Raw genomic sequence first — 24729 nt, forward strand, 5'->3', positions numbered from 1 at the left:
GGAGAGATGCGATGCGCGCGCAGCCCGGCCAGCGCGATGACAGGCCCGCGGGCTAGAGTACAAGAATACACATGCGCAGATAGGAATCCAGAGCCTCACGTGCTCAGTTTTGCAGTAGAGGGGCGGGGCCTCGGGCATAGTCAGCCCGGAGAGGGCGGGGCGCTTCTGGCTCGGGGCGGGGCCTTGATGAGGAGGCTCCCTCTCGTAGCATAACTGGAGTGGGCCGGGCAAGATGGTAGGGCGTATCGAGGGCGGAGCCTAGAGCACATGTCTGTCTGGAAGGGGCGGGGCCTCGACCTCTGTCATCCAGAGTAGACCTGGGTGTGGGGGACCAGGGGCGGGGCATCGGGAGCACAGCTGGCCTGGAGTGGGCGGGGTGGGCGATCTGGGGGCGGGGTCTCGTGTGCATAATCTGATTAGAGTGGGCGGGACGAGCCCGGGGCGTGGTTCTAGAGGGCAGGGACCCTAGAGCAGTAGGCTTCCCTTCCCGGCCGCGGGCCTCCAGCTCCCTGCGGATGAATTCTGAGGACGCTCTGAGCTTCCCCTGTTCCTAGCGCTGTGTGCGCCTCCCAGTCTGGGTCGGTGTCTCTGAGCTTGGCTAAACGCAGGCACCATCTTAACCTCTCTACTCTAGCAGCCCCTTACAAATGCTTAGCGTTTGCTGAACTTTTCCCAGCGACATAGAAACAGACACAAGTACCATGACACTTTGGGCCCTGTGCGGTGTCAGTACCACCCTGTGAGCTTGTTAAACAGACTTGCAGACTTAGGTTTTGATTCTGTTTGCAGATGCGGGTGTGGCCTGACATTTTGGTTTGTTTGTTTTTGGTTCTTTTGTCATTTATGTGTGTGTGTCTGTGTGTCTGCTACATGCGCTCCTGTACCTGTGGAGAAGAGGTTGTTGGACGCCCTAGAGATGGCGTTAACAGCACTTAGGCGCCTCCCGATGTGAATGGGAACCGAACTTGGGTCCTCTGGAAAAGCAACAAGCACCTTTAACCAAGGAACCATCTCTTCATTGGTGCCTATAGCGGTCAGAAGGCTTGGGGTTCACTGGAACAGGAGTTTCCAGTGGTTATAACCATCACATTGGATGCTGGGAATCAAACCTGGATCCTCTGAAGGAGCAACAACTGCTCTTATCTAACCACTGAACCATCTCTCCAGCCCCTACATATTTTTACTACACTCTTACTTAGTGTGTGGGTGTGTAGTCAGAGGTCAACGCGGAGGAGTCAGGTCTCCCTTCCCACCGTAAGTCCCAGAGATAGAACTCAAGTTGTTAGCCTTGGTGGCAAGCATCTTCACCCACTGAGCCATCTTGCTGGCCCCATGGGACATCCTCATTTTCTCATTCAAACCACTATGCAAGTGCTGGGATAAAGGGCATATGTACACCACCACATTCACTCCCACTTGGTTTGATTTCTTGAGTTAATTGTGATGATTGATCCTGATTGCCAGCTTGACAGAATCTAGAATCACGTAGGAGACAAAGCTCTGGGGTACATCGTGAATTTCTGGACTGGGATGAGGAGGGAAGACCCACCATTCCATGGGCAGGGAGTCCAGGAGAAAGTGAGCTGAACAGCATTCAGCTCTGAATCCTGACTGTGGATGCTGGGTGACCAGATGCCTCACCACACACGACATCAATCTTTTTTTAAAAAGTTAGCTGGACGGTGTTAGCACACACCTTTAATCCCAGCACTCGGGGATGCAGAGGCAGGTGGATCTCTGTGAGTTCCAGGCCAGCCTGTCTACAGAGCAAGTTCCAGGACAGGCTCCAAAGCTACCTGTCTCGAAAACAACAACAAAAGTTATGTTATGTGTGTTTATGCAGGTCCCTGCAGAGGTCAGAAGAGGGCATCAGATCCTCTGGGCCTGGATGTTGTGAGGTGCCTGATGTAGTTGCTGAGAACTAAACTCAGGTCCTCTGGAAGAGCAGCAAGTGCTCTTGATCACAGACTCATTTCTCTAGCCCATAAAAATTTGTAAATTTTGAAGTTTTTTAGCCAGGTGTGGTAGCACATGCCTTTATTCCCAGCACTCAGGATGCAGAGTCAGATCTCTGTGTGTTTGACACCAGCCTGGTCTACATAAGGAGCTATAAGCTACATAGTGGAACACTCTCTCAGAAAGACTTTTAAAGGCAATATAGCCACGTATGGTGGCACAGGCCTGTCACACAGCACATTCTATCCAAAGTGGCTACTGTCTTAGTTACTTTTCTATTGCTATAAGACATCACAACCAAAGCAACTTATGGAAGAGTTTATTGGGATTTACAGCTCCAGAGGCTTAGAGTCCATGACAGTCATGGACTTACAGAGCTTACAATGCTCCTCCCGTTTGCTTAGGTAATATATCCTTCTGAGGTCTTTGATGTAGTTGAAGACTAGATTGTTATAATTTTCCTTGGTTATGATAAAAGATAAATTAGACATGAAACCTGAGACTCACAGATATAGGATAAAAAGAATATTTTCTTTAAATTTGCCAAATACAAATAGATGAGATATTGTAACTGTAATTCTTGCTTGATAACTGTTTTGTTATATGTAATTTTACTATGTTAAAGTTAAAACCTTCCTTTTTGATTAGATAGAAAAGGGGAAGTGCTGTGGGATGTTGTTCTGTAGTCTGTGAATATGTGTTGCTCTGATTGGTTGATAAACAAAATGCTGATTGGCCAGCAGCCGGGCAGGAAGTATAAGTGGGGCAAGCATATGAGGAGAATTCTGGGAAGAGGAAGGGCTGAGTCAAGCTCGCCAGCCAGACAAAGAGGAAGCAAGATGACAAGGCAGAACTGAGAAAAGGTACCAAGCCACGTGGCTAAACATAGATAAGAATTATGGGTTAATTTAAGTGTAAGAGCTAGTCAGTAATAAGCCTGAGCTAATGGCCAAGCAGTTCTAATTAATATAAGCTTCTGAGTGATTATTTTATAAGCGGCTTTGGGACCATGGGCTGGGCGGAACCAGAGAGAAAACTTTCAGCTACATACCATCTTTTATTTCATGATGGTATTTAAAAGGTTCAAAAAAAAAGGCATATTGTTGATGGCCAGATTCTTACAGGTCTCTGGCTTCTTAATGGTCTGTTCTGTGCAGGGGAAACTTTTTTTTTTTTTTTTTTTGGAGACAAGGTTTCTATGTAGCTTTGGAGACTTTCCTGGAACTCACTCTGTAGCCCAGGCTGGCCTCAAACTTACAGAGATCCACCTGCCTCTGACTCCCAAGTGCTGGGATTAAAGGCATGGGCCACCACTGCCTGGGGGAAACTTTTTTTTTTTTAATACAATGTCTCACTATGTGGCTCAGGCTGCCCTAGAACTTGCTATATAAACCAGGCTGGCCTGGAACTCACAGAGATCTCTGCCTGCCTCTGCCTCTGAAGTCCTGAGATTAAAGGTGTGTGCCCCATAGGCAGCTGAGGGAAACCTCCCTCCTGATATATGCACCAGGGTCATGGGATCTGGGGAAGACTAGGGGACCCCACCACAAACATGGGCTTGTTTTTCAGAAACTGACAAATGACCATGCAGACGTGTGATCGTTCATGTGTGTATTGGAGGGGAGGCTGGGCCAGTCCTCTGCATGCAAAGTGGGGACCACTACAGTTCGCCTTGCCTGTGGAATCTGCTGAACTGGCTGTTGTGCCGGTGAAACCTCCCCATCACCAGCTCCTCCTCATCCTCCTCACGGGCTTTTTTCACTTCTTCCTTGGCCTGTACGGCATCCATCTCCTTTTCTGGACCCTGGAGGGACAAAAATAAAACAGGCTGAAGCTGGGGGCTCATACAGAAGAGTGCTTGTAGTTCAGTTGACAGAGTGCTTATAGCTCAGTTGATAATGCTTGCCTGGCACTGGATTCAATAACCAAGCACAGCAAAAACTGGGCATGGTGGTACATCTGCAAACATGCACAGGGATGAGAAGTCCAAAGTCACTCCTGACAGCAAAGTTGAGGCCAGGCTGGGGGTATGTGAGACCCTGTCACTAAATCGATAAAAACTGACTAATGTAGACAGTGCTGTCATACGTCTGTCATTCCAGCATTTGGGAAGCAGGGACAAGAATGGATTCCTATAAGCTGCTAGGTGAATTCCACTGCAGCCAAAGCTCTACCAACACCCTCCCTCTCAAGAAAACAGGGCTACAGGGATGGGTTAGACATACTGCTCTTCTGGAGGACCTGAGTGCAGTTCTCAGCCCCCACATGAAGCAGCTCACAACTGGGGTGATTGTAGCTCCAGGAGATCCAACACAGTCTTATGACCTCTGTGGGCACTGCACTCATGTGCACAGACATAATTACAAATAAGAAAGAAAGCCAGGCTTGGTGGCGCACGCCTTTAATCCCAGCACTCGGGAGGCAGAGGCAGGTGGATCTTTGTGAGTTCGAGGTCAGCCTGGTCTACAGAGTGAATCCTTGTCTCAAACCAAAAAAAAAAAAAAAAAGTGAGCTGAATGGTTTGTGCCTACCTTAGTCTCCCCCCAGGTGGCCTTGCCAAACTGCTCTGCGTATTCTTCATCATCTGTGATCAGGAAGTTATCAAAGATGGTTCCAGATCTCACCTGTGGATGGAAGCAGGCCCTCACTGGTGATGGGAGACACACAACCTTTCTCATGGCCAGGAGTACTCAGCTTAGTACTGCATCCATGATCAGCTGTTATCAGCTGTGAATAAGCCCATTTCTACAATGCAGAGCCACATTCCAGGTGGGGCTCAGGGTGGCCCAAAGGTAGAGCACACTCTTACTATGCAGGGGGACCTGGCTTACATTGCTAGCACCTACGTGTGGGTAGTGGGCATCAACTGGGGGATAGCTGGGACTGAGGAAGCCCAGGCTCCACTCCTACTGCATATCCCACAGCTGACAGGAGTGACAGTCAGATCCAAAGGAAGGGACTTCTAAGAGGCAGAGATGTCAGACCTATGCTGTGTCTTCAAAACCACATGCAACTGCCAATGATAACGAAAGTGCCCAGTGAAAAATAATTACAGGCTGGGGCTTGAGAGAGAGCTAGAGGTTAAGAGTGCTCACCACTCCTTAAGCAGACCACAGTTCAGTTCACAGGATCCACACCAGGTGTCTCACGACAGCCTGCATCTCCAGCTCCAGGGGCTCAGACACCCTCTTCTGGCCGCCAAGGACACTTACACACATGTGCACATACACAGTACACACAACACTTTAAAAAATAATAAATCAAGGGCTGGAGGGATAGCTTAATAGTAAGAACTCTTGCTGGGAAAGCATTCAGGCCCTGAGTTCAAATCTCCAGCACCCATATGGAAAGCCAGGCATGGCTGTGCAGGTGCCTCTGACTCCAGTATTTGGGGACAGGAAGGGCAGAGACAGGGGATGCTGGGGCTCACTGGATACCAGGTTTGCTCCCAATTCAGTGAGAGACCCTATCTCAAGGGAATACAGCAGACTGACATAGCTAGACACGAGACATCCTCTTCTGGCCTCCACCCATGTGTGTTTAACACAGACACACACACACACACACACACACACACACACACACACACACAGAAAAACAACAATTATGTACTAAGTGGCTTACATTAAAGTTCAAGTTATTAGATCAGCCGACCACCATGGCATATGCCTAGCATCCCAGCACTCAGGAGCTGAGGCAAGAGGATCATGATTTCAAGGCCAGCCTGGGCTACACAGCAAGGTCCAGCCCAGAGCTATTAAAGTAAAGCAGAATTGAAGCCAAGTCACCTGCCACAGCTCCAGACCAACGGCACCAATGTTTTCGAACTCTGAGAGGTCGTACTGTGTCAGGTAGCTGGCAGGCTTCATCTTCCGGTGGAGCCACACGTCTTTATCAATGCCCTCGGCTTTCAGGCTGTCCTGCAAAAGCAGGCGCTTGTCAGGTTTGCATCACAGGCAGCAGAAACGGTTGCTTTGTTTTTTGTTTTGTTTTTGTGTTTTCCTATCAAAGGTGGCTAGTCCACCAAGGGCCAATATTCCATAAACCTTCCTGCAATTTATAAACATTTTATGCAAAGGAATTCAAGTTTTCTCATTTCCCCCACTTGGTAAAAAATTCCATGTAAATCTTTTAGCCTCCCTGACCTGGTTAAAGAAAAAAAATTTTAATGAAAAGCACCCTGCCCCTAATTCCTGGAACTTGATAGCCTGCAGCAACCCCATCCCTTCCCCCTTTCCTTCATCTTCTTTGTATCAACTCTTTCAAAAGTAGCAAACCTCGAAAGACTGTATGATCAGGTTCCCTTGAGACACAGTCACCATCTGTGTTAGAATAAAAACTAAACCAACTCCCCTCTCACGTGCTTGCTAGCAGGCTTGGGTCATGCTGTATCCTTTTCACAAAAAGAAATCGCCTTGCCAGGTTACTTTTACTTTGTGTGTTCTTTCCTGTGACACCAAGAATACTCTTTTCTAACAGCACAGGTGGGACAGGGGCAAGGGCCACCACAAGCGTCCCGAGTCACTGCAGGTAGAAGCCACACACCTGGTATGGTGGCTTCTGCAGCCAGTCCCCATCCAGCTCACTGTTCCAATCGCTCGGCTTGCTGGCACTCGCATCCAGAAAGTGTTTTTCCCAATCCTTCAAATAGAGAAAGAAATGCATGACACCAGAGGCACACTGGGAAAAGGGGAATTTTTGTAAAACGTTTCTATTACATTTATTATGCAAATGTGCACACGGGAGGCCAGAAGACAGCTTGCTGGAGTCAGTTCTCTCCCTCCACCACGCGGGTTCCAGGGACCAAATTCAGGTCCTCACTGCTTAGCAGAAAGCAGCTTTCCTTGCTGAGCCATCTCACCACCCCCGGGAAACTCTTTAGTGTGGGTTGTAGGGGGAACTAGTGAACACACATACCCAGTGAGGCTGGGACAGAGCCCAGCTGGCCCACAGAGGATGGTGGGAACTAGCATATCAGCAGGAAATCCTTAGAAACAGATTAGCAGGGCAGGTCCCTAACTCCTGTCACAAGCTGGGGTCATCTGAGAGGAGGGAGCCTCTGTTAAGAAAATGCCTCCATAGCCAGGTGGTGGTGGCGCATGCCTTTGATCCCAGCACTCAGGATCTCTGAGTTCAAGGCCTGGTTTATAGATCTCCAAAGAGAAACCTTGTCTGGAAAAACCAAAATAAGAAAGAAAGAAAGGAGGGAGGGAGGGAAAGAAAGCAGGAAGGAAAGAGAGAGAGAGAGGAGGAAGGAAGGAAGGAAGGAAGGAAGGAAGGAATTCCTCCATAAGACTGGGTTGTAGGTAAGCCTATAGGGAATTTTTTTCTTATAATTTTTTATTTATGTTTTATGAGTGCTCTGCCATGCATACCGGCAGGCCAAAAGTGAGCATCAGATCATATTATAGATGGCTGTGAGCCACCATGTGGGTGCTGGGAATTGAACTCAGGACCTCTGGAAGAGCAGCCAGTGCTCTTAACTGCTGAGCCATCTCTCCAGCCCCGAATTTCCTTAATTAGTGATTGACAGGGAGGGTCCAGCCCATTGTGGATGATGCCATCCCTGGGCTGGTAGTCCTGCGTTCTATAAGAAAGCAGGCTGACAAAACTATACAATGGAAAAAAGAAAGTATCTTCAACAAATGGTGCTGGCATAGCTGGATGTCAATATGTAAAAGACTGCAAATAAGCCGGGCGGTGGTGGCGCACGCCTTTAATCCCAGCACTCGGGAGGCAGAGTCAGGCGGATCTCTGTGAGTTCGAGGCCAGCCTGGGCTACCAAGTGAGTTCCAGGAAAGGCGCAAAGCTACACAGAGAAACCCTGTCTCAAAAAAACCAAAAAAAAAAAAAAAAAAGACTGCAAATAGATCCATATCTGTCACCATGCACAAAACTCAAGTCCAAGTGGATCAAAGACCTCAACATAAATCCAGTTACACTGAACCTGACAGAAGAGAAAGGAGGAAGTACACTTGAACGCATTGGCACAGGAGACCACTTCCTAAATATAACACCAGCAGCACAGACACTGAACACAACAATTAATAAATGTGACCTCTTGAAACTGAGAAGCTTTTGTAGGGCAAAAGACACAGTCAATAAGACCAAAAGACAGCCTACAGAATGGGAAAAGACCTTTACCAACCCCACATCTGACAGAGGACTGATCTCCAAAGTATATAAAGAACTCAAGACACTAGACATCAAAATACTGAACAATCCAATTAAAAAATGGGCTAAAGGGGGCTGGAGAGATGGCTCAGAGGTTAAGAGCACTGACTGCTCTTCCAGAGGTCCTGAGTTCAATTCCCAGCAACCACATGGTGGCTCACCACCATCTGTAATGAGATCTGGTGCCCTCTTCTGGCATGCAGTCATACATGCTGTATACATAATAAATAAATAAATCTTTAAAAAAAAAAAAAACAGGCTAAAGAGCTAAACAGAGAATTCTCAAAAGAAGAATCACAAATGCCTGAAAGATATTTAAAGAAATGCTCAACATCCTTAGTCATCAGAGAAATGCAAATCAAAATGACTCTGAGATACCACCTTACATCTGTCAGAATGGCAATGGCAATGATCAAAAACACTAATGACAGTCTATGTTGGAGAGGATGCGGAGCAAAGGGAACACTCCTCCACTGTTGGTGGGAGTGCAAACTTGTACAACTACTGTGGAAATCAGTATGGCAGTTTCTCAGAAAATTGGGAATCGATCTACCTCAAGACCCAGCCATACCACTCTTGGGCATGTACCCAAGGAATGCTCAATCATACTACAAAGAAACATGCTCAACTATGTTCATAGCAGCATTATTTGTAATAGCCAGAACCTGGAAACAACCTAGATGCCCGTCAACTGAAGAATGGATTAAGAAAATGTGGTACATATACATAATAGAGTACTACTCAGCAGAGAAAAACAATGACAGCATGAAATTTGCAGGCAAATGGATAGAACTAGAAAATATCATCCTGAGTGAGGTAACCCAAACCCAGAAGGACAAACATGATATGTACTCACTCATAAGTGGATTCTAGATATAAAGCAAAGAACAATCAGACTGCAACCCACAGAAAATTATTTTTCCTGAAAGCTCTTTGTTCTGCACTGAAGGCAGCCCTGTCAGTGTGTTTCTGTGCTGTTAGGAGGGGGCCGACTGCTGTTCCCAGGCTGTGTCGACCAAAGCAAATGTGAAATCAGCTGACATCCTGTTGATAACTACTTCAACAAACCATATTTTGGACCTTTGTTTTTGTATATATAAAGAAAATAAATGAAAATTTAAAAAAAGAAAGAAAGAAAGAAAAGAAAGCAGGCTGAGCCGGGCAGTGGTGGCACATGCCTTTAATCCCAGCACTCAGGACGCAGAGTCAGATCCCTGTGAATTTGAGGCCAACTTGGTCTACAGAGTGAGTACTAAGACAGCCAGGGCTATACAGAGAAACCCTGTCTCAACAACAAACAGACAAAAAAACAAAGCGGACTGAACAAGTTACGAGGAGCAAGCCAGTAAGCAGCACCAGTCCATGGCCTCTGCATCAGTTCCTGCCTCCAGGTCCCTGCCCTGTGTGAGCTCCTGTCCTGGCTTCCTTCCAGGATGAAGCCCTCTCCTCCCCAAGTTGCTTTGGTCATAGAGTTTCATCACAGCAATTGTAACCCTAATTAAGACACCAAGGCTGTAGAACTGCCAATTCCACCAAGTGGCAAGTGCACACTGCCTGGGTTTTGTTTGTCTGTGGGGTTTTTGTTGTGGCCATGATGGGTTTTGCTCTCCTTGGGTAGTCTTAGGGTCTTAGGAGCAGGGAATGAAGGGAGAGAAGCTGCGTCTAAACCTCAGGATTATAGAGTTAGAAAGCTGCAGGCGGAATCTGTCTTGGGCTATTTGACACATCTTCATACAATGTACAGGAATATCCCACAGCAGTTAGAAAGCTGCAGGCCAGAATCAAATAAACTTGGGCTATTGTTATTCCCTGTGAGAGCATCTGACCTAATATCTGTGTGATTAAAACCCTACAATGGCCAGGCCTGGTGGCACTCACCTTTAGTGCCAGCACCTATGAGACAGAGGCAGGTGGACTTCCATGAGTTCAAGGCCCTGGTCTACAGAGTAAATTCCAGGTCAGCCAGGGCTACATAGTGAGACTCTGTGTCAAAAACAAACACCCATTTAAAATTGTTTTTACAGTCCCTTGAGTTGTGTGTCCAGGCCTCAGGGTGAGAGGTCTGTGTGGGCCAGGAATACAGTGCAAGCAGACCCTGGAAAGGACTCTCACCACATTCCCAAGCTGCAGCTCACCTACCTGGGCTTTGTTACCTTCCACCTGATCCCAGGCCCTAGACTCCGCTGATGTCTTTTCCATTTTCTTCAGCGACGTCAGATTCCAGTCATACTCAATGCTGCCAGATTCAATGGACTGGCCATCAATTTTCACCTCGTAAGAAAGATCTGGCCTTAAAATCAGAGTGTAGAGGTGGGTGAAGCCATCGACCTGCACAGAAGCCACAGTGAGGTACACTTTTTTTTTTTTTTTTTTTTTTTTTAGATTTATTTATCTGTTATGTATACAGTGTTCTGCCTGCACATATCCCTGCAGGCCAGAAGAGGGCACCAGATCTCATTACAGATGGTTTTCAGCCACCATGTGGTTGCTGGGAATTGAACTCAGGACCTTTAGAAGAACAAACAGTGCTCTTAACCTCTGAGCCATCTCTCCAGCCCCGAGGTACACTTTTATTATGTGTCCAGATGTGTACTTTAAAACAGGAACCAGGGGTGGGAGATGGCTCAGTGGGTAAAGGCACTTGCCACCAAGCCTGGTGACCTGAGTTCAATCCATAGGACCCACATTGGTGGAAGAAGAGAAATGACTCCCACAAGTTGTACACACACACACACACACACACACACACACACACACGGGGAGGGGGCAGTGGGGATAAAACAGTGCTGGATGTGTTGGAGGTTGCACAGGCCTCTGCCTCTAGCATTTGGGAGGCTGAGGCAGGGAGGCTATGAGTCTCTAGCCAGCCTGGGCTATAGCATAAGGCCCCGTCTTAAAGTCCAAACCAACAAGCTGGTTAGTGGCTCACACCTCTAAGGCCAGCACTTGGGAAATAGAGGCAGGGAGATCAGGAGTTCAGTGTTATTTTCAACTACATAGCAAGCCAGCAAGTTTTTCTGTTTTGTTTTGTGCTCATTTGTGTGGAGGCCAAAGGTTGAGGTCAGGTTTCTCCCGCTATAATAGCTGCCCACCTTATTTTCAGACAGGGTCTCTTGGCAAACTGCTCTGCATATTTTTCCCACTGAGCCATCTTGCCAACCCCTCTCATTTTTTTTTTAAAGCAGCAAGTGGTTTTTGTTTTGTTTTGTTTTCTTTTTTGAAGATTGATTATATATATATAATCATATAATCATATATATATATATATATATACAGTGTTCTGTTTGCATGTGTGTGTCCCTGCAGGCCAGAAGACGGCACCAGATCTCATTACAGATGCCAACCCCTCATTCTTAGATTCTTTTTGTATTAAGTGTGTGTGTGTGTGTGTGTGTGTGTGTGTGTGTGTGTGTGTGTGTGTGTGTAGCACACCTTTAATCCCAGCACTCAAGAGGCAGAGGCAGGTGATCTCTGAGTTCGAGGTCAGCCTGGTCTCTAGGACTAGTTAAAACTAGCTAGTTTTAGTGTGTGCGTGTGCGCGTGCGCGTGCGTGTGCGTGTGTGTTGTGTGTGTGTGTGCGTATGTGCTGATGCATACAGATGCCTGTGGAAGCTAGAAGAGGACATTGGATGCCACATGATGGAGTAAGGCAGTTGTGAGACACCTGACATGGGTAGTGGGATCTGAACTCAGGTCCTCCACACTCAACCCCTGAGCCATCTCTCTTGCCATAGTCTTCAGCTTCTAACAGGGCTGTTCACTGTTACTAGCTCCTTGCTGACATGAGGAAGTAGGCAGAGGAGTGTCCTCTGGCAGCAGGTTGTAGGAAAAAGCCCATAATATTCAGGCTGGTGAAAACTATACTGTGACTTGTGGCTGGTGGACTCCCCTCAACTCACCACACCACACAGACTCCCCTCAACTCACCACACCACACAGACTCCCCTCAACTCACCACACCACACATGGCCTCATGTTCTCACTTTCTTGGGAAATTTTCTCTGCCTTTGAGTGGACAGAACACAAAAATGTTTTGAAAAGCATGTAGAAAACAGCCTTGTACAGCTGACTAAAAGCTGTTACTTTCCTAGGTATGATGGCACACACCTTTAATCCCAGCTCTTGGGAGGCAGAGGAAGAGAGATCTCTGTGAGTTCAAGGTCAGCCCGGTCTATACTACGAGCTCCAAGCTAATCAGGGCTATATAATGGAACCCTGCCAATAAACAAACAAACAAACAAACAAACAAATAAATAAATAGATTCATGCCCAGTGCCTGCGGAGGCCAGAAGAGGGTTTCTGATCCTTGGAATTGGAGTTACAGATGGTTGTGAGCCTCCATGTGGGAGCTGTGAGCAAATCCAGGTTCTTTGCATGAACGGCCAGTGCTCTTAACTATTGAGCCATCTTTTCCAGCCCCTGTACATTTCTTTTTTCTGTGTGTATGTGTACAATGCATATGTGTGCAGAGGCACCTGTATGTGTATGTGCATGTGTATAGAGACCAGGGGCTGAGGTCATGTGTCTTCCTTGATGGCTCTCCACTTTCCACACTGAAGTACTGTCTCTCTGTACTCAACAGAACACTGTATATATATATGATTATATGATTATATGATTATATATATATATATATAATCAATCTTCAAAAAAGAAAACAAAACAAAACAAAACAAAAACCACTTGCTGCTTTAAAAAAAAAATGAGAGGGGTTGGCAAGATGGCTCAGTGGGAAAAATATGCAGAGCAGTTTGCCAAGAGACCCTGTCTGAAAATAAGGTGGGCAGCTATTATAGCGGGAGAAACCTGACCTCAACCTTTGGCCTCCACACAAATGAGCACAGCTGGTCAGGTAGCCTGTTCTGACCCCATTGTTCCAACCAGCCTTATGCTAGTGTATGTCTTGAAACCAAATCAATACACTGGTGTGGTGGCTCACTCCAGTAAGCCAGACACCTGGGAGATGGAAGCAGGATGATCAGGAGTTCATGGTCATCCTTGGATACACAGGGAGTTTAAGACCAGCCTAGGCTGCGTGAGACCTTGTCTCAATATTGAAACAAAGACCAAAAACGCCCTCAAGGCCCAGTGTCACCCTGCCTCTGGTGATCCTAGGACTGCTCAGGAGAGTTTTATTTTAACTAAAGAGGTATGGGTGCCCCATCCAGCAGGGAACAGACAGAAGAGAAACCTCATTCCCCATTCCCTCCAGAAGGAGGAGGAAAATGCCTAGGGGTGGTGGTGGGAGGGATTTATTAGCCATCCAGCCAGGGAGGTATCTTCTGGGACAGACCTGAGCTATTAACTTCAAAGTGGCCTTTCCTTATCTTTTGCTAAAATGTTCTGGGGCAGGGTACATCCAGAGGTATTTCTGCCCATCACTTTATAGTCATTTACACACGCACTTCCAGACTTTGTCATAAGCACGCCCACAAGTGATTCTGGCATCTTTTCTCTCTCCTCTCCCTGCCTTTCCATTTTTTTGAGACAGGGTCTCTCTATGTAGTCCTGATTGGTCTGGAACTCACTATGTAGACCAGGCTGCCTTCAAACTCAGAGAGATCTTCCTGCCTCTGCATTCCCACTACTGGGATTAAAGGCCTATGCAAACATGCCTGGCTCTTTTTGTATTAAAATCTGAGTGAGGGTGAATGAAAGGTCATGGGTTAAGTAGTTTGGCAGAATGAGAATGGCCACCCATAGGTTCATATATTTGAATGCTTAATCACCAGGGAGTGGAATTCTTTGAAAGGATTAGAAGGATTGGGAGGTTATGGACTCTGAGGTTTCAAAAGCCCAAGCCAGGCCCACGCCCACTGTCTCTCTCTTCCCACTACCTTGCAGATTAGGATGTAGCTCTCAGTTCCTTCTCTGGTACCACGTCTACCCATGTGCTGCCATGCTCCCACCACACTGATCATGGACCAAACCTCTGAAACCACAGCCAGCCCCAATTAAATGCTTTCTTTTATAAGAGTTGCCTTGGTCATGGTGTCTCTTCACAGAAATAGAAAAGTGATTAAGACAATAGAGGAAATTTCAAGACAGGATGACTTGCAGGCTGTGGTCTTGCTGCTTAGATATGAGCCACCACACCCAGTCCTGTTCACATTCACCAGGCAAGAGGCACAGGGAACATCTGGGAGGCTGAAGCAGGAGGATCCTGGGGTTTGAGGCCCTTTGGGCCATGTAGTGAGATGAATGAAAGGAAAAAGAGAAGTGGGGGCTGCAGAGATGGCTCAGTGGTTAGAGTACACCCCACTCTCACAGAGACCAGAGCTGGGCTTCCAGCACCCATGCCAGGTAGCTCCAAGGAATTCAACACCCTCTTCTGGCCTCTGTGGGTACTGCACTCACACTCTTGCTCACACATAATTACAAATAATAAAAGCTTAAAAGAAATAAAAAGGGAAGGAGAGAAAGGAAGGAATAAAAAGGAGGGGAAGGGCCGGGTGTGGGCCTTTAATCGCAGCACTCGGGAGGCAGAGGCAGGAGGATCTCTGTGAGTTCGAGGCCAGCCTGGTCTACAGAGTGAGTTCCAGGACAACTAGGACTGTTGCACAGAGATATCCTCTCTCAAAAAACCAAAAAAAGAGCCGGGCGGTGGTGGCGCACGCCTTTAATCCCAGCACTCGGGAGGCAGAGCCAGGTGGATCTCTGTGAGTTCGAGGCCAGCCTGGTCTCCAAAGCGAGTACCAGGAAAGGCGCAAAGCTACACAGAGAAACCCTGTCTCGAAAAACCAAAAAAAAAAAAAAAAAAAAAAAAACCAAAAAAAGAAAAAAAAGAGGAGGGTAAGGTGGGAGATGGAGGAGGAGGGAGGAATGAGGCGGATGGAGAGAACCGCTCGCTGTGACATTAGCTGCTCACCTTACATCTGATTGGCTTCTTGTTTGAATGATACTGATTTTTGAAATATAAGATAACATGAACTTTCTTGCTATCAAATCCACAAATATCAGGTCCTAAAAGGAAAAAAAATTTGGTGCTCTCAATGGTCTTCCAGACTGCATCAGCATACAGAAACCCTTGGCTCAGCATCCTCCCTGAACACAGAGCAAACGCGTCTGTCCGGGGGCATCCTGACTTCACCAGAAGACACTGAAGCAAAGGCCTGGTGACCAGCGCCCTCCTGTCAAAGTCATCTTGGACCCCACTGTGAATCATCACACAGAAGAAAACAAGGCCCAACTGGGCGGTGTCCTGTGTTCACAGGGCAGGGAGGCTGAGGCCGGAAGACTGCGGGGGATTCCAGCCTGGGTGGCGTGTACCCAGCTTCTAACAAAGAGCAAAGCAGTAAGCTGGAGAGACTGCTCAGAAGGGAAGGCCCCAGGCTGAGAGGGGGAGAGTCTGCTCCTCACTGGGGCTTCTGACCGCCACATGTGACCATGGCACGTGCATGCCTTACATAAATATGTTTTTTTTTTTTTTTTTTTTTTTTTTTTTTTTTTTTAAAGATTTATTTATCTACTATGTATACAGAAGAAGGTGCCAGCTCTCATTACAGATGGTTGTAAGTCACCATGTGGTCGCTGGGAATCGAACTCAGGACCTCTGGAAGAGCAGTCAGTGCTCCCAACCTCTGAGCCATCTCTCCAGCCCCCATAAATATGTTTTAAAGATTATTTTGTGTGTGACTCTCTCCCTCTCTCTCTCTCTCTCTCTCTCTCTCTCTCTCTCTCTCTGTGTGTGTGTGTGTGTGTGTGTGTGTGTGTGTGTGTGTGTGTACATGTGCATGCAGGTGCCTGTGGTGGCCAGAAGGAGTCAGATTCCCTGGATCTGGAGTTCCAGGTGACTATGAACCAGCCTGCTCTGGTGCTGAGAACTGAACTGAGGCCCTCCACAAGAACAGAAAGCGCTCTTAACCACTGAGCTGTCTCTCCAGCCCCCAAATATATGCTCCTTAAAATGAGAAACACTCACTTTAATGTTTGAATTTAATTCAAATAAAAATTATTAAAAAAATAAATTTTTAAAAAGCACAAAAAGAGCTAAGGCATTCTGTGCTGTTTTGTCTTTTTGCTTTTTTACAGCACTGAGAGTGGAACCCAGTGGGGCCGTGGAACCCAGGGGGGCTCTCACACGCGTCAATCAAGCACTCATCATTTGGGCTACAACACAGCCCAAAGGATTGATTTCATTGTAGTGCAAGGTGTGTGTGTACATGTGTAGTGCATACACAGGAATGTGCAGAATTCCCTGCCTGCATCACATGCTGAGGGCAGAGGAAGACTTCAGGTTTTCTCTATCCATTGCCATCTTCTGTCCTTGAGACAGGCCCACACTGAGCCGGAAGCTGGTCCTTCCAGCTGGACTGGCCAGCCTGAGGTGCTCTCAGGGTCTCCCTCTCTCTACCCCCCAGTGTCGGGACTGCAGGCACACACAGCCATGTCTGGCTTTCTATGTGGGTTTTCGGGGATTTGAACTTAAATACAGTTACCCCCTGGGCCATCTCCCCAGTCTTTATTTTGTTTTCTACATTTTTGGAGGGGTTTGAGACAGGATGTCATTGTAGCCCAGGCTGGCTTTGAAGTCTGTAGCTAAAGATGACCTTGAACTCCTGATCCTCTTGCCTGTACCTCCCAAGAACTGGTATGATGCCTGCTTTATGAGGTGCCGGGGATGGAGCCCAGAGCTTTCTGCATGCTAGGCAGACATGTTAGCAACCAAGCCCAGCCCCAGCCCACACTTGCTATCTTTCAAGCTTTACCATTCTCTTAGAAGTGACCAGAAAGTCTACCATCCCTTCCCTGGCAGTCTGGACTTGTTTCAGCAGCCAGAATTTGTCACTTTGGGACACATGTGTTGACTTCACCTGTCCAGTGTCCCCACTGGAACTCCAAACTTTCTCACTGCTTTGAATCTCCGGAAGCAAGGTCTTGTTACTTAGGCAGGCTGACATCATTCTCCTGCCTCCCCTCCTAGGTGCTGGGAGGCAGGGCTTACCAACATGCCCACCATTAACATCTCACTCCTGAAAACTTTATACTTTCTGTTCAGGTGTAGTGGAACACACCATTAATCTCAGCACCCGGGATGCAGAGAGAGGACGATCTCTGTGAGTTCGAGGCCAGTCTGGTCTACAGAGTGAGTTCCAGGACATCCAGAGCTGTGACACAGAGAATCCTTGTCTCAAAAAACAAACACATTTTCCCCGTGTGTGTGATGCACGTGTATGTGTGTGAATGCAGGTGTGTGCCCGGCTCCATGTGGTCTCAGCACTCAAAGCTTCAGGGCTGAGGTTGTAGTTGAGGGTTAGTGGTGTGTCTACAAGGCCCTGGGTTTCACACCCAGCACAGGACCAGTGAAAGGCTCAGCAAGAAAAGGCACTGGCCATCAGTCTTGAAGGTCTGAATCCCATTCCCAGAACTCCAATGGAGGAAGGAAAGAACCCATTCCCTGGAGTTACTGGCGCTGAGGAGATGGCTCAGCCATAAGGAGCGCTGGCTGTTCTTGCAGAGGACCCAGATTCTGTTCTCAACACCCAGATGGCAGCTTACAACCACCTGTTAACTCCAGTTCCAGGGAAACTGACGACCTCTTCTGGTCTCTACAGCCATCTGCAAGTACATGTTGCACACAGATCCACATAAATTTTAAGCCACTCTGAGATTCAGAGCCCTTTGGATTTTTGGTTCTTAGTCCCGAGAACACTTGGGTCAGATAGTTCAGTTAGTTCCATCAGCAGAGCCCCAGTGATGTTGGAAGCATGTGCCCTCCCCCGCTGCACTCACCAAACATGATGTAGTACTGAGACTTTCCGTTCATATTCTTCTGATCCAGGTCAGAGGGGAACACCTTGATGTAGCCGCCCCCGCAGTCCATCTTCTGCTCGTGCTTCACGGTGTACTGGATTACCAGCGTCTTCCCTTTGTTGCTGAACGGCTTGAAGCTGGCAGAGATGGCGTAGAATCGGCTGTTCTGGGTTGTCTGCAGGCCTTCCAACAGAAAGTGAGCATGATGGAGTCAGAACAACACTGCACTCAGCGCCGGGCGGCCATGGCGCATGCTTTTAATCCCAGAACTCGGGAGGCAGAGCCAGGCAGATCTCTGTGAGTTCGAGGCCAGCCTGGTCTACTGAGCGAGATCCAGGACAGGCACCAAAACTGCACAGAGAAACCCTGTCTCAAAAACCAAAAAAACCAGCCGGGCGGTGGTGGCGCACGCCTTTAATCCCAGCACTCGGGAGGCAGAGCCAGGCGGATCTCTGTGAGTTCGAGGCCAGCCTGGGCTACCAAGTGAGTCCCAGGAAAGGTGCAAAGCTACACAGAGAAACCCTGTCTCGAAAAAACAAAAAACAAAAAAAAACAAAAAACAAACAAACAAACAAAAAAACCAAAAAAACAAAAACAACTGCACAGAGAAACCCTGTCTCAAAAACCAAAACAAACAAACAAACAAACAAAAAACTGCACAGAGAAACCCTGTCTCAAAAACAAAAAAAACCTCAAACAAATAAACAAACAAACATTGCACTCAGCAACTTGTGGGACCTCATATTCATGTCACTAGTGACCCCCAATAACAGAGGTTTGCATTACTCACTGTTGACAAAGCAGTCGCAGTGTGCCACAAGTACACCACTAGTAAGATCTCTGCAGCCAGAAGCCTGTGCTTCACACACCCAGGTGCCTTTGTACTTAAGAAGCATCCTTTGCTTTTGCTAGGGCCAGAGAGATGGTTCAGTGGGTAACGGCACTTACAGTCAAGCTTGATACTGGGATTAGATCCTTGGGGACCCATGTCACGGAAAGAGGGTTGGTCAACTCCCAAAAGCTGTCTTCTAATTTCCACATGCACATCATGACACTTGTGCCCCCCTACACTACCACACATGCCTGGCACGCACGTGCGCATGCACACACACACACACACACACACACACACACACACACACACACACAGTTTACAAAAATACACTCTTGCTAGGTTTTTGTCGTTTATTTTATTTTACTTTATTTTATTTTGAGACAGGGTCTCACTGTGTAACCCTGGCTGTCCTGGAACTCACTATGTACAACAGGCTGGCCTCTGTCTCCTGAGTGCTTGGATTAAAGGTGTGGGCCACCATACCCAGCAGGGTCACTTTGTTGTTTTGTTTTGTTTGTTAATATTAGGGACAGATGGCACATGCCCAGCACTGGCTCTCCCTCTGGATCACATCCTCAATCCCACCACTGTTATACTTCATGTTATAAAATTACCAACTGGGGATGCAGCTCAGTTGGAAGCTCAGCTAGTGTGCTAGAAGCCTGGGGCTCCATCCCCAGTGCCATGTAAAGTGGGGGTGGTGGCACACATGGAGCACTGGGAGGAGACAGGAGGCTCAGCCTCAGCTGCATGGCAGTTCGAGGCCAGCCTGGACCACACGAAGCCACCTCAACACAACAGGCTAGTAAGATGGCTCAGCAGATCAAGGTGCTTGCAGCCAGACCTGAGTGGGGTCCTTAGGACCCACATGGTGGAAGGAGAGAACCAACACTCACACACTGTCCTTTGACCTCCACGTGTATGTCTTGGCAAGTACACACACACACACACACACACACACACACACACACACACACACGTAAAAAGCAGGGGCTGGAGCGATGGCTGAGAGTGTGAGAGTCCTCACTGAGGTGGTGGCAAGAGGACCTGAGTTTAAGTCCCCAGTGCTTACTTAAAAAAAAAAAAAAAAAAAAAGCTAGGGGGCTGGAGAGACGGCTCAGAGGTTAAGAACACTGGTTGTTCTTCCAGAGGTCCTAAGTTCAATTCCCAGCAACCACTTGGTGGCTCACAGCCATCTGTAATGAGATCTGGCGCCCTCTTCTGGCCTGCAGGCATATGTGCAGGCAGAACACTGTATACATAATAAAATAAATCTTAAAAAAAAAAAAAAAGCTAGGTGTGGCTACACATGCCTGTAACTTCATTGCCTGTGTGTGTGTGTGTGTGTGTGTGTTGGAGACAAGAAGATGGCTGGCGCTCACTGGCCACCACCCAAATCTCCAGGTTCAGTGAGAGAGCCTGTCTTAAGGGAACAGGTGGAGAGCGACAGAGCAGGACACCAGCTGTCCTCTCTGGTCTCTTCAGTGCCCAGACATGTGCCATAACACACACACCTCTAGACAGAATATGGAAAAGCTTAATTTTGCTACCTTAATCTTGATAAGGCAAGAATATACACTATACAATGAAGGCTGTATAGCTACTGAAGAAAATAAAACACTACTTCCTTTTTTTTTTTTTTTAATGGGGTCTCATGTAGCCTAGGCTGGCCTAAAACTCCCCATTTTGCCACATACCTTAGTTTCTGTTGCTGTGATAAACACCGTGACCAAAAGCAATTTCAGGAGGAAAGGGTTTACTCCCCTTAGAGCTCCTAGTCCACCATAATGGGAAGTCGGGGCAGGATCCTGGGGGCGGGAGCTGAAGCAGAACCATGGAGGAAGGCTGCCTACTGGCTTTCTCCCTGTGGCTTGCTCAGCCTGCACTCTATATACCCCAGGACCACATCCCAGGGGTGCCACTGTCCACAACGAATTGGGCCTTCCCACACCAGTCACTAATTAAGAAAATGCCTCACAGGCTCCTCTACAGGCCAATGTTATTGAGGTATTTTTTTCAATTATGGGTCCATCATCTCAGATGATCCAAGCTTGTGTCAAGTTGACATAAAAGCAGCCCACATAGCAAGAATGACCTTGTACTTGTCATCCTCCTGCCTTCACTGCCAGAGTGCTACGACAGGAGTGAGCCATATTGGCCAGGTCCAGGTGTATTGATTTTCCCTTGCTACCTGAAGGCAGTTTAGCTGGACAGGTGTGGTGTCATATCCTAGCACTTTGGGGGCTGAGACAGATGGATGGTGAATTCCAGGCCAGTTGGGGATACATATTGAGACCCTGTCTCAATCAATCAATCAATCAATCAATCAATCAATCAAACCAGGGGCTGGAGAGATGGCTCAGCAGTTAAGAACACAGGCTGCTCTTGTAGAAGACCTGGGTTCGATTCCCAGTGCCCACATGGTGACTCCCAACAGGCTGTAACTCCAGTTCCAAGGGATCCAATGCCCTCTTCTGACTTGTTCAGGCACCACACAGTTGGTGCACAAACATGCAGACAAGCAAAACATTCTACACATAAGGAAAATAAATAATTTAAAATATTAAAATCCAAAATCAATGTGGCTGGTTGAAGCGGCTTGTGTCTTAGATCCCAGAACTGGGGAGGTAGAGGCAGACAGATCTCCAGGAGTTGGAAGCCAGACTGGTCTACACAGCAAGTCTAGGCCAGTCAGGGCTACATAGTGAGACTCTGTCTCAAAATAAACAGCAGAACCCGAAAACAACAAATCAGGTAACCAACCAGCCCCAAATTCCCCAAAACAAACCTGGTATTTTCTATTCTTTCTTTTGTTTTGTTTGAGACAGAGTCTCTTCATAGACCTGGCTATCCCAGAACTCACCTTTATCCGCCTGCTTCTGCCTCCCATGTGCTGGGACCAAAGGTGGACACCTGGCTCTTTCAATTTATAAAGTTACATTTATTTTGTATGTGTGTTAGGGTGAGGGGAGTAGGTTGTCAGCACACATGTGAGGGTCAGAGGGCAACTTGTAAGAATCGGGTTTCTCCTTCAACCACATGGGTCCTAGGGTTCAAACTCAGGGGGTCAGGCTCGGTACCAAGCTCCTTTACCCACAGAGCCATCTCAACAGCCCAGACTTGTTTATCCACACATCTAAGCCTCAACTCCAAGCTGGCTCCCCACTCTCACATGGGATGCAGACCCCCATCCCACCCCGTCACCAGCAGCCAGGCAGCCCCAAGAACCACTCAATCCCCCACTTCCGTGTCTAGGCACCACACTCTCTCCTGTCACCTCTCACCCATCTAAATTCCTCGCATTTTTCCATCTGTGACTGCTAAGTCTCGGTCCCCAGAGACCGTGCAGGGAATCCAGATGTCCAGAGCCCCAGCCACCAGGCCTGGCCTGCTGTTCTTACTCAACAGGGTTTTAGGGGACAGAAAAATCACAACGGGCAGACAGCAGCCACATCCTCAGGCTCATTTGTGCCATGCTGGCTTGTTTAACCCACTTCAGTCATAACGCTGGGGAGGGCGTGTTTCTGCTTTTAAAATGATTTTTTCTTTCTTTTTTTAAAAAAGATTTATTTATTTATTTATTATGTATACAATGTTCTGCCTGCATGTGTGCCTGCAGACCTAAAGAGGACACCAGATCTCATTATGGATGGTTGTGAGCCACCATATGGGTGCTGGGAATTGAACTCAGAACCTCTGGAAGAGCAGCCAGTGCTCTTAACTGCTGAGACATCTCTCCAGCCCTTAAAATGATTTTACATAATAATGTTACTACGTTTTTCTTTCTCCCTCGGAGACAGGGTCTCACTACGCAGCTCTGGCTCTTCTGGAACTCACTCTACAGAACAGGCTGGTCTCAAACTCACAGAGACCCTCCTGTCTCTGCCTCTGGCTTCTTAGCTGGAGTTTCTGATGACTCTCTTCCTGCAGCTCCCTCCTGCTGTCGTCACACCCAGTTTCTGTGGTGCTGCGGCTTTGGGCATGCTAGGCAAGACTGAGCCCCAAGCCCACTCCGCATGGTGGGTATTTTAGACCTAGCGGGTCACCGGGCCTGTCTCAATTCTTTGACTACTTTGTAACAACCAAGGGATATGTAAATGAGCGTCTGTGACAGTGTTTCATCCGTGTTACAGAAGTTTCAATAAAAACTTGCCAGCAGGGCTGGAGAGATGGCTCAGAGGTTAAGAGCACTGGCTGTTCTTCCAGAGGTCCTGAGTTCAATTCCCAGCAACCACATGGTGGCTCACAACCATCTGTAATGAGATCTGGCGCCCTCTTCTGGCATGCAGGCATACATGCAGGCAGAACACTGTATACATAATTTAAAAAAAAAAAAAAAATCTTCCCAGCATAGTGACTCACACCTGTGAACCAGGCATGGGGCTGACTGAGGCGGAAGGATATGGAGTACCAGGCCAGCCTGGGCTTCCTAGAGGGAACCTGTCTCAGATAAACCAACAGTTTTTTTCTCCAGACATGCTCTCATGTATACCAGATCGTCCTTGAACTTGCTATGCAGCTAAGGATGACTTTGACCTTTTAATCCTCCTGCCAATATCTCTCTATTTTATTATTTATTTATTTATTGAGACAGGGTTTCTCTGTGTAGCCTTGGCTGTCCTGGAACTTGATCTGTAGACCAGGCTGCCTCAAACTCACAGAGATCCCCCTGCCTCTGCCTCCCGAGTGCTGGGATTAAAGGCGTGCGCCACCACCGCCCGGCTAAAGTTTACATTTATTAGCCAGTTATGGTGGTAGGTACATGCCTTTAACCTCAGCACTCAAGAGGCAGAGAGGCAGGAGCAGGCAGATCTCAGTGAGTTCCAGGGCAGCCAGGGCTACAAAGAGAAACCCTACCTCAAAAGTAAATAAAATGAAAATTGCATTTATTTATTTTGTGGTGCAGGAGCATGTGTCAAGGTTAAAGGTTAACTTGGCCTAGATTCTCTTCTTCCCCCCGTGGGTTCTGGGGATCAAACTCAGATCAAGCTTGGCCACAGGCTCCTTTACCTGCTGACCCATCTTGCTGCCCCACTTTCATTTCGATTGTCCCTCTTTTTGTTTTGTGACAAGATCTGACTGTATCTTAGGCTGGCCCAGAACTCACTATAGCCAGGCTGGTTTTGAACTTGTGATATTCCTCACAGGTGTGTGCCACGGCCTTGTTCTAATCTCCATGAAGTGAGTTGATCTTGGGCAAATACTGAAAAAATGCCCGACAGTCGTTCTTATTGGTCCAGTTGTTGTCATTCCAGGACTCAGGAAGACTCCTGAGCACCTTGGCTGTTCTTCCAGCGCTTGGTACACAGCGCCCCCCAAACACACATAGGATACATAAAAAGTGACCAGTACTTGAGAGGCTGAGCCAGGAGGTCTGCTGGGAGTTAGGATCATCTTGGGCTACATGAGACGGTCTCAAAAACTAAAACCAAAATATCCCCACCCAATCTTAAACTAATGGAAACCTAAATAAGGCATGGCAGAGCCTGCATGTGCTAGTGCCCTGGCTTGAGCGGTAGGTGCGCTGTCAGGGTGCCGTGTGGCTTTCTAACTCCACTCTGTTTGCTCCGGATTCTACACTAACCTTTGTCTTTCTCTTTATGCCCATAGAACTTCCCCGACGAGACTCTGAAGAGGCCGAACTGGGAGTCATTGGTGGACTGCACCCAGCGGTTCCTCCAGCGCTCTGTGGGGAGACAGGAGGGTTAGCGCGGCTAAGTGCTCGGGATCAGGAGCACGGACGGAGGACAAGGCCGCCAGCCACCACGGCCATCGCCTTCACCTCCGTCTAGAAACTCCTCCTGGAAGTACACAGTGGCCAGCGCCACGCGCAGCATGCAGATGGCCCAGAGCGACACGCGAGCCCGGGCCATGGCTGCGCGCGCGACTCCCGCTCTTCTGCTTTCAGGCGTCTGCCCTGCCCGCCAGGCGCGACCCAGAAACTACAACTCCCGTCATGCCTCGCGATTGTGACCTGAGGACCCCCTGAATGGGCGCGCTGGAACTACCGC

General features: G+C 47.9%; 1 protein-coding gene across 1 annotated transcript; it reads right to left on the reverse strand.

The window, feature by feature from the left end:
* Positions 1–3550: 3550 nt before the first annotated feature.
* Positions 3551–24708, reverse strand: Calr3 (calreticulin 3). The gene is made up of 9 exons (XM_052752481.1): positions 24501–24708; positions 24303–24404; positions 17863–18066; positions 14999–15093; positions 10270–10458; positions 6502–6597; positions 5745–5876; positions 4488–4580; positions 3551–3760 (listed from the first exon to the last, which is right to left on the reverse strand). The coding sequence occupies exons 1-9, from the start codon at positions 24589–24591 to the stop codon at positions 3617–3619; spliced, it is 1146 nt and encodes a 381-aa protein (XP_052608441.1). The 5' UTR covers positions 24592–24708; the 3' UTR covers positions 3551–3616.
* Between the last annotated feature and the right edge of the window lie 21 nt (positions 24709–24729).

Source organism: Peromyscus californicus, unplaced genomic scaffold (assembly GCF_007827085.1).
Source record: "Peromyscus californicus insignis strain IS unplaced genomic scaffold, ASM782708v3 Scaffold_23__1_contigs__length_62951481, whole genome shotgun sequence".
NCBI classification, from domain to species: Eukaryota; Metazoa; Chordata; class Mammalia; order Rodentia; family Cricetidae; genus Peromyscus; species Peromyscus californicus.

Excerpts from the sequence above, each read along its gene's own strand:
- Calr3 (XM_052752481.1), bottom strand. The coding sequence starts at position 24,591 with ATGGCCCGGGCTCGCGTGTCGCTCTGGGCCATCTGCATGCTGCGCGTG. Across the intron at positions 18,067-24,302 it reads GCATAAAGAGAAAGACAAAG|GCCTGCAGACAACCCAGAAC; the intron begins GTTAGTGTAGAA and ends TTCTGTTGGAAG. Across the intron at positions 3,761-4,487 it reads CCACCTGGGGGGAGACTAAG|GGTCCAGAAAAGGAGATGGA; the intron begins GTAGGCACAAAC and ends TTGTCCCTCCAG.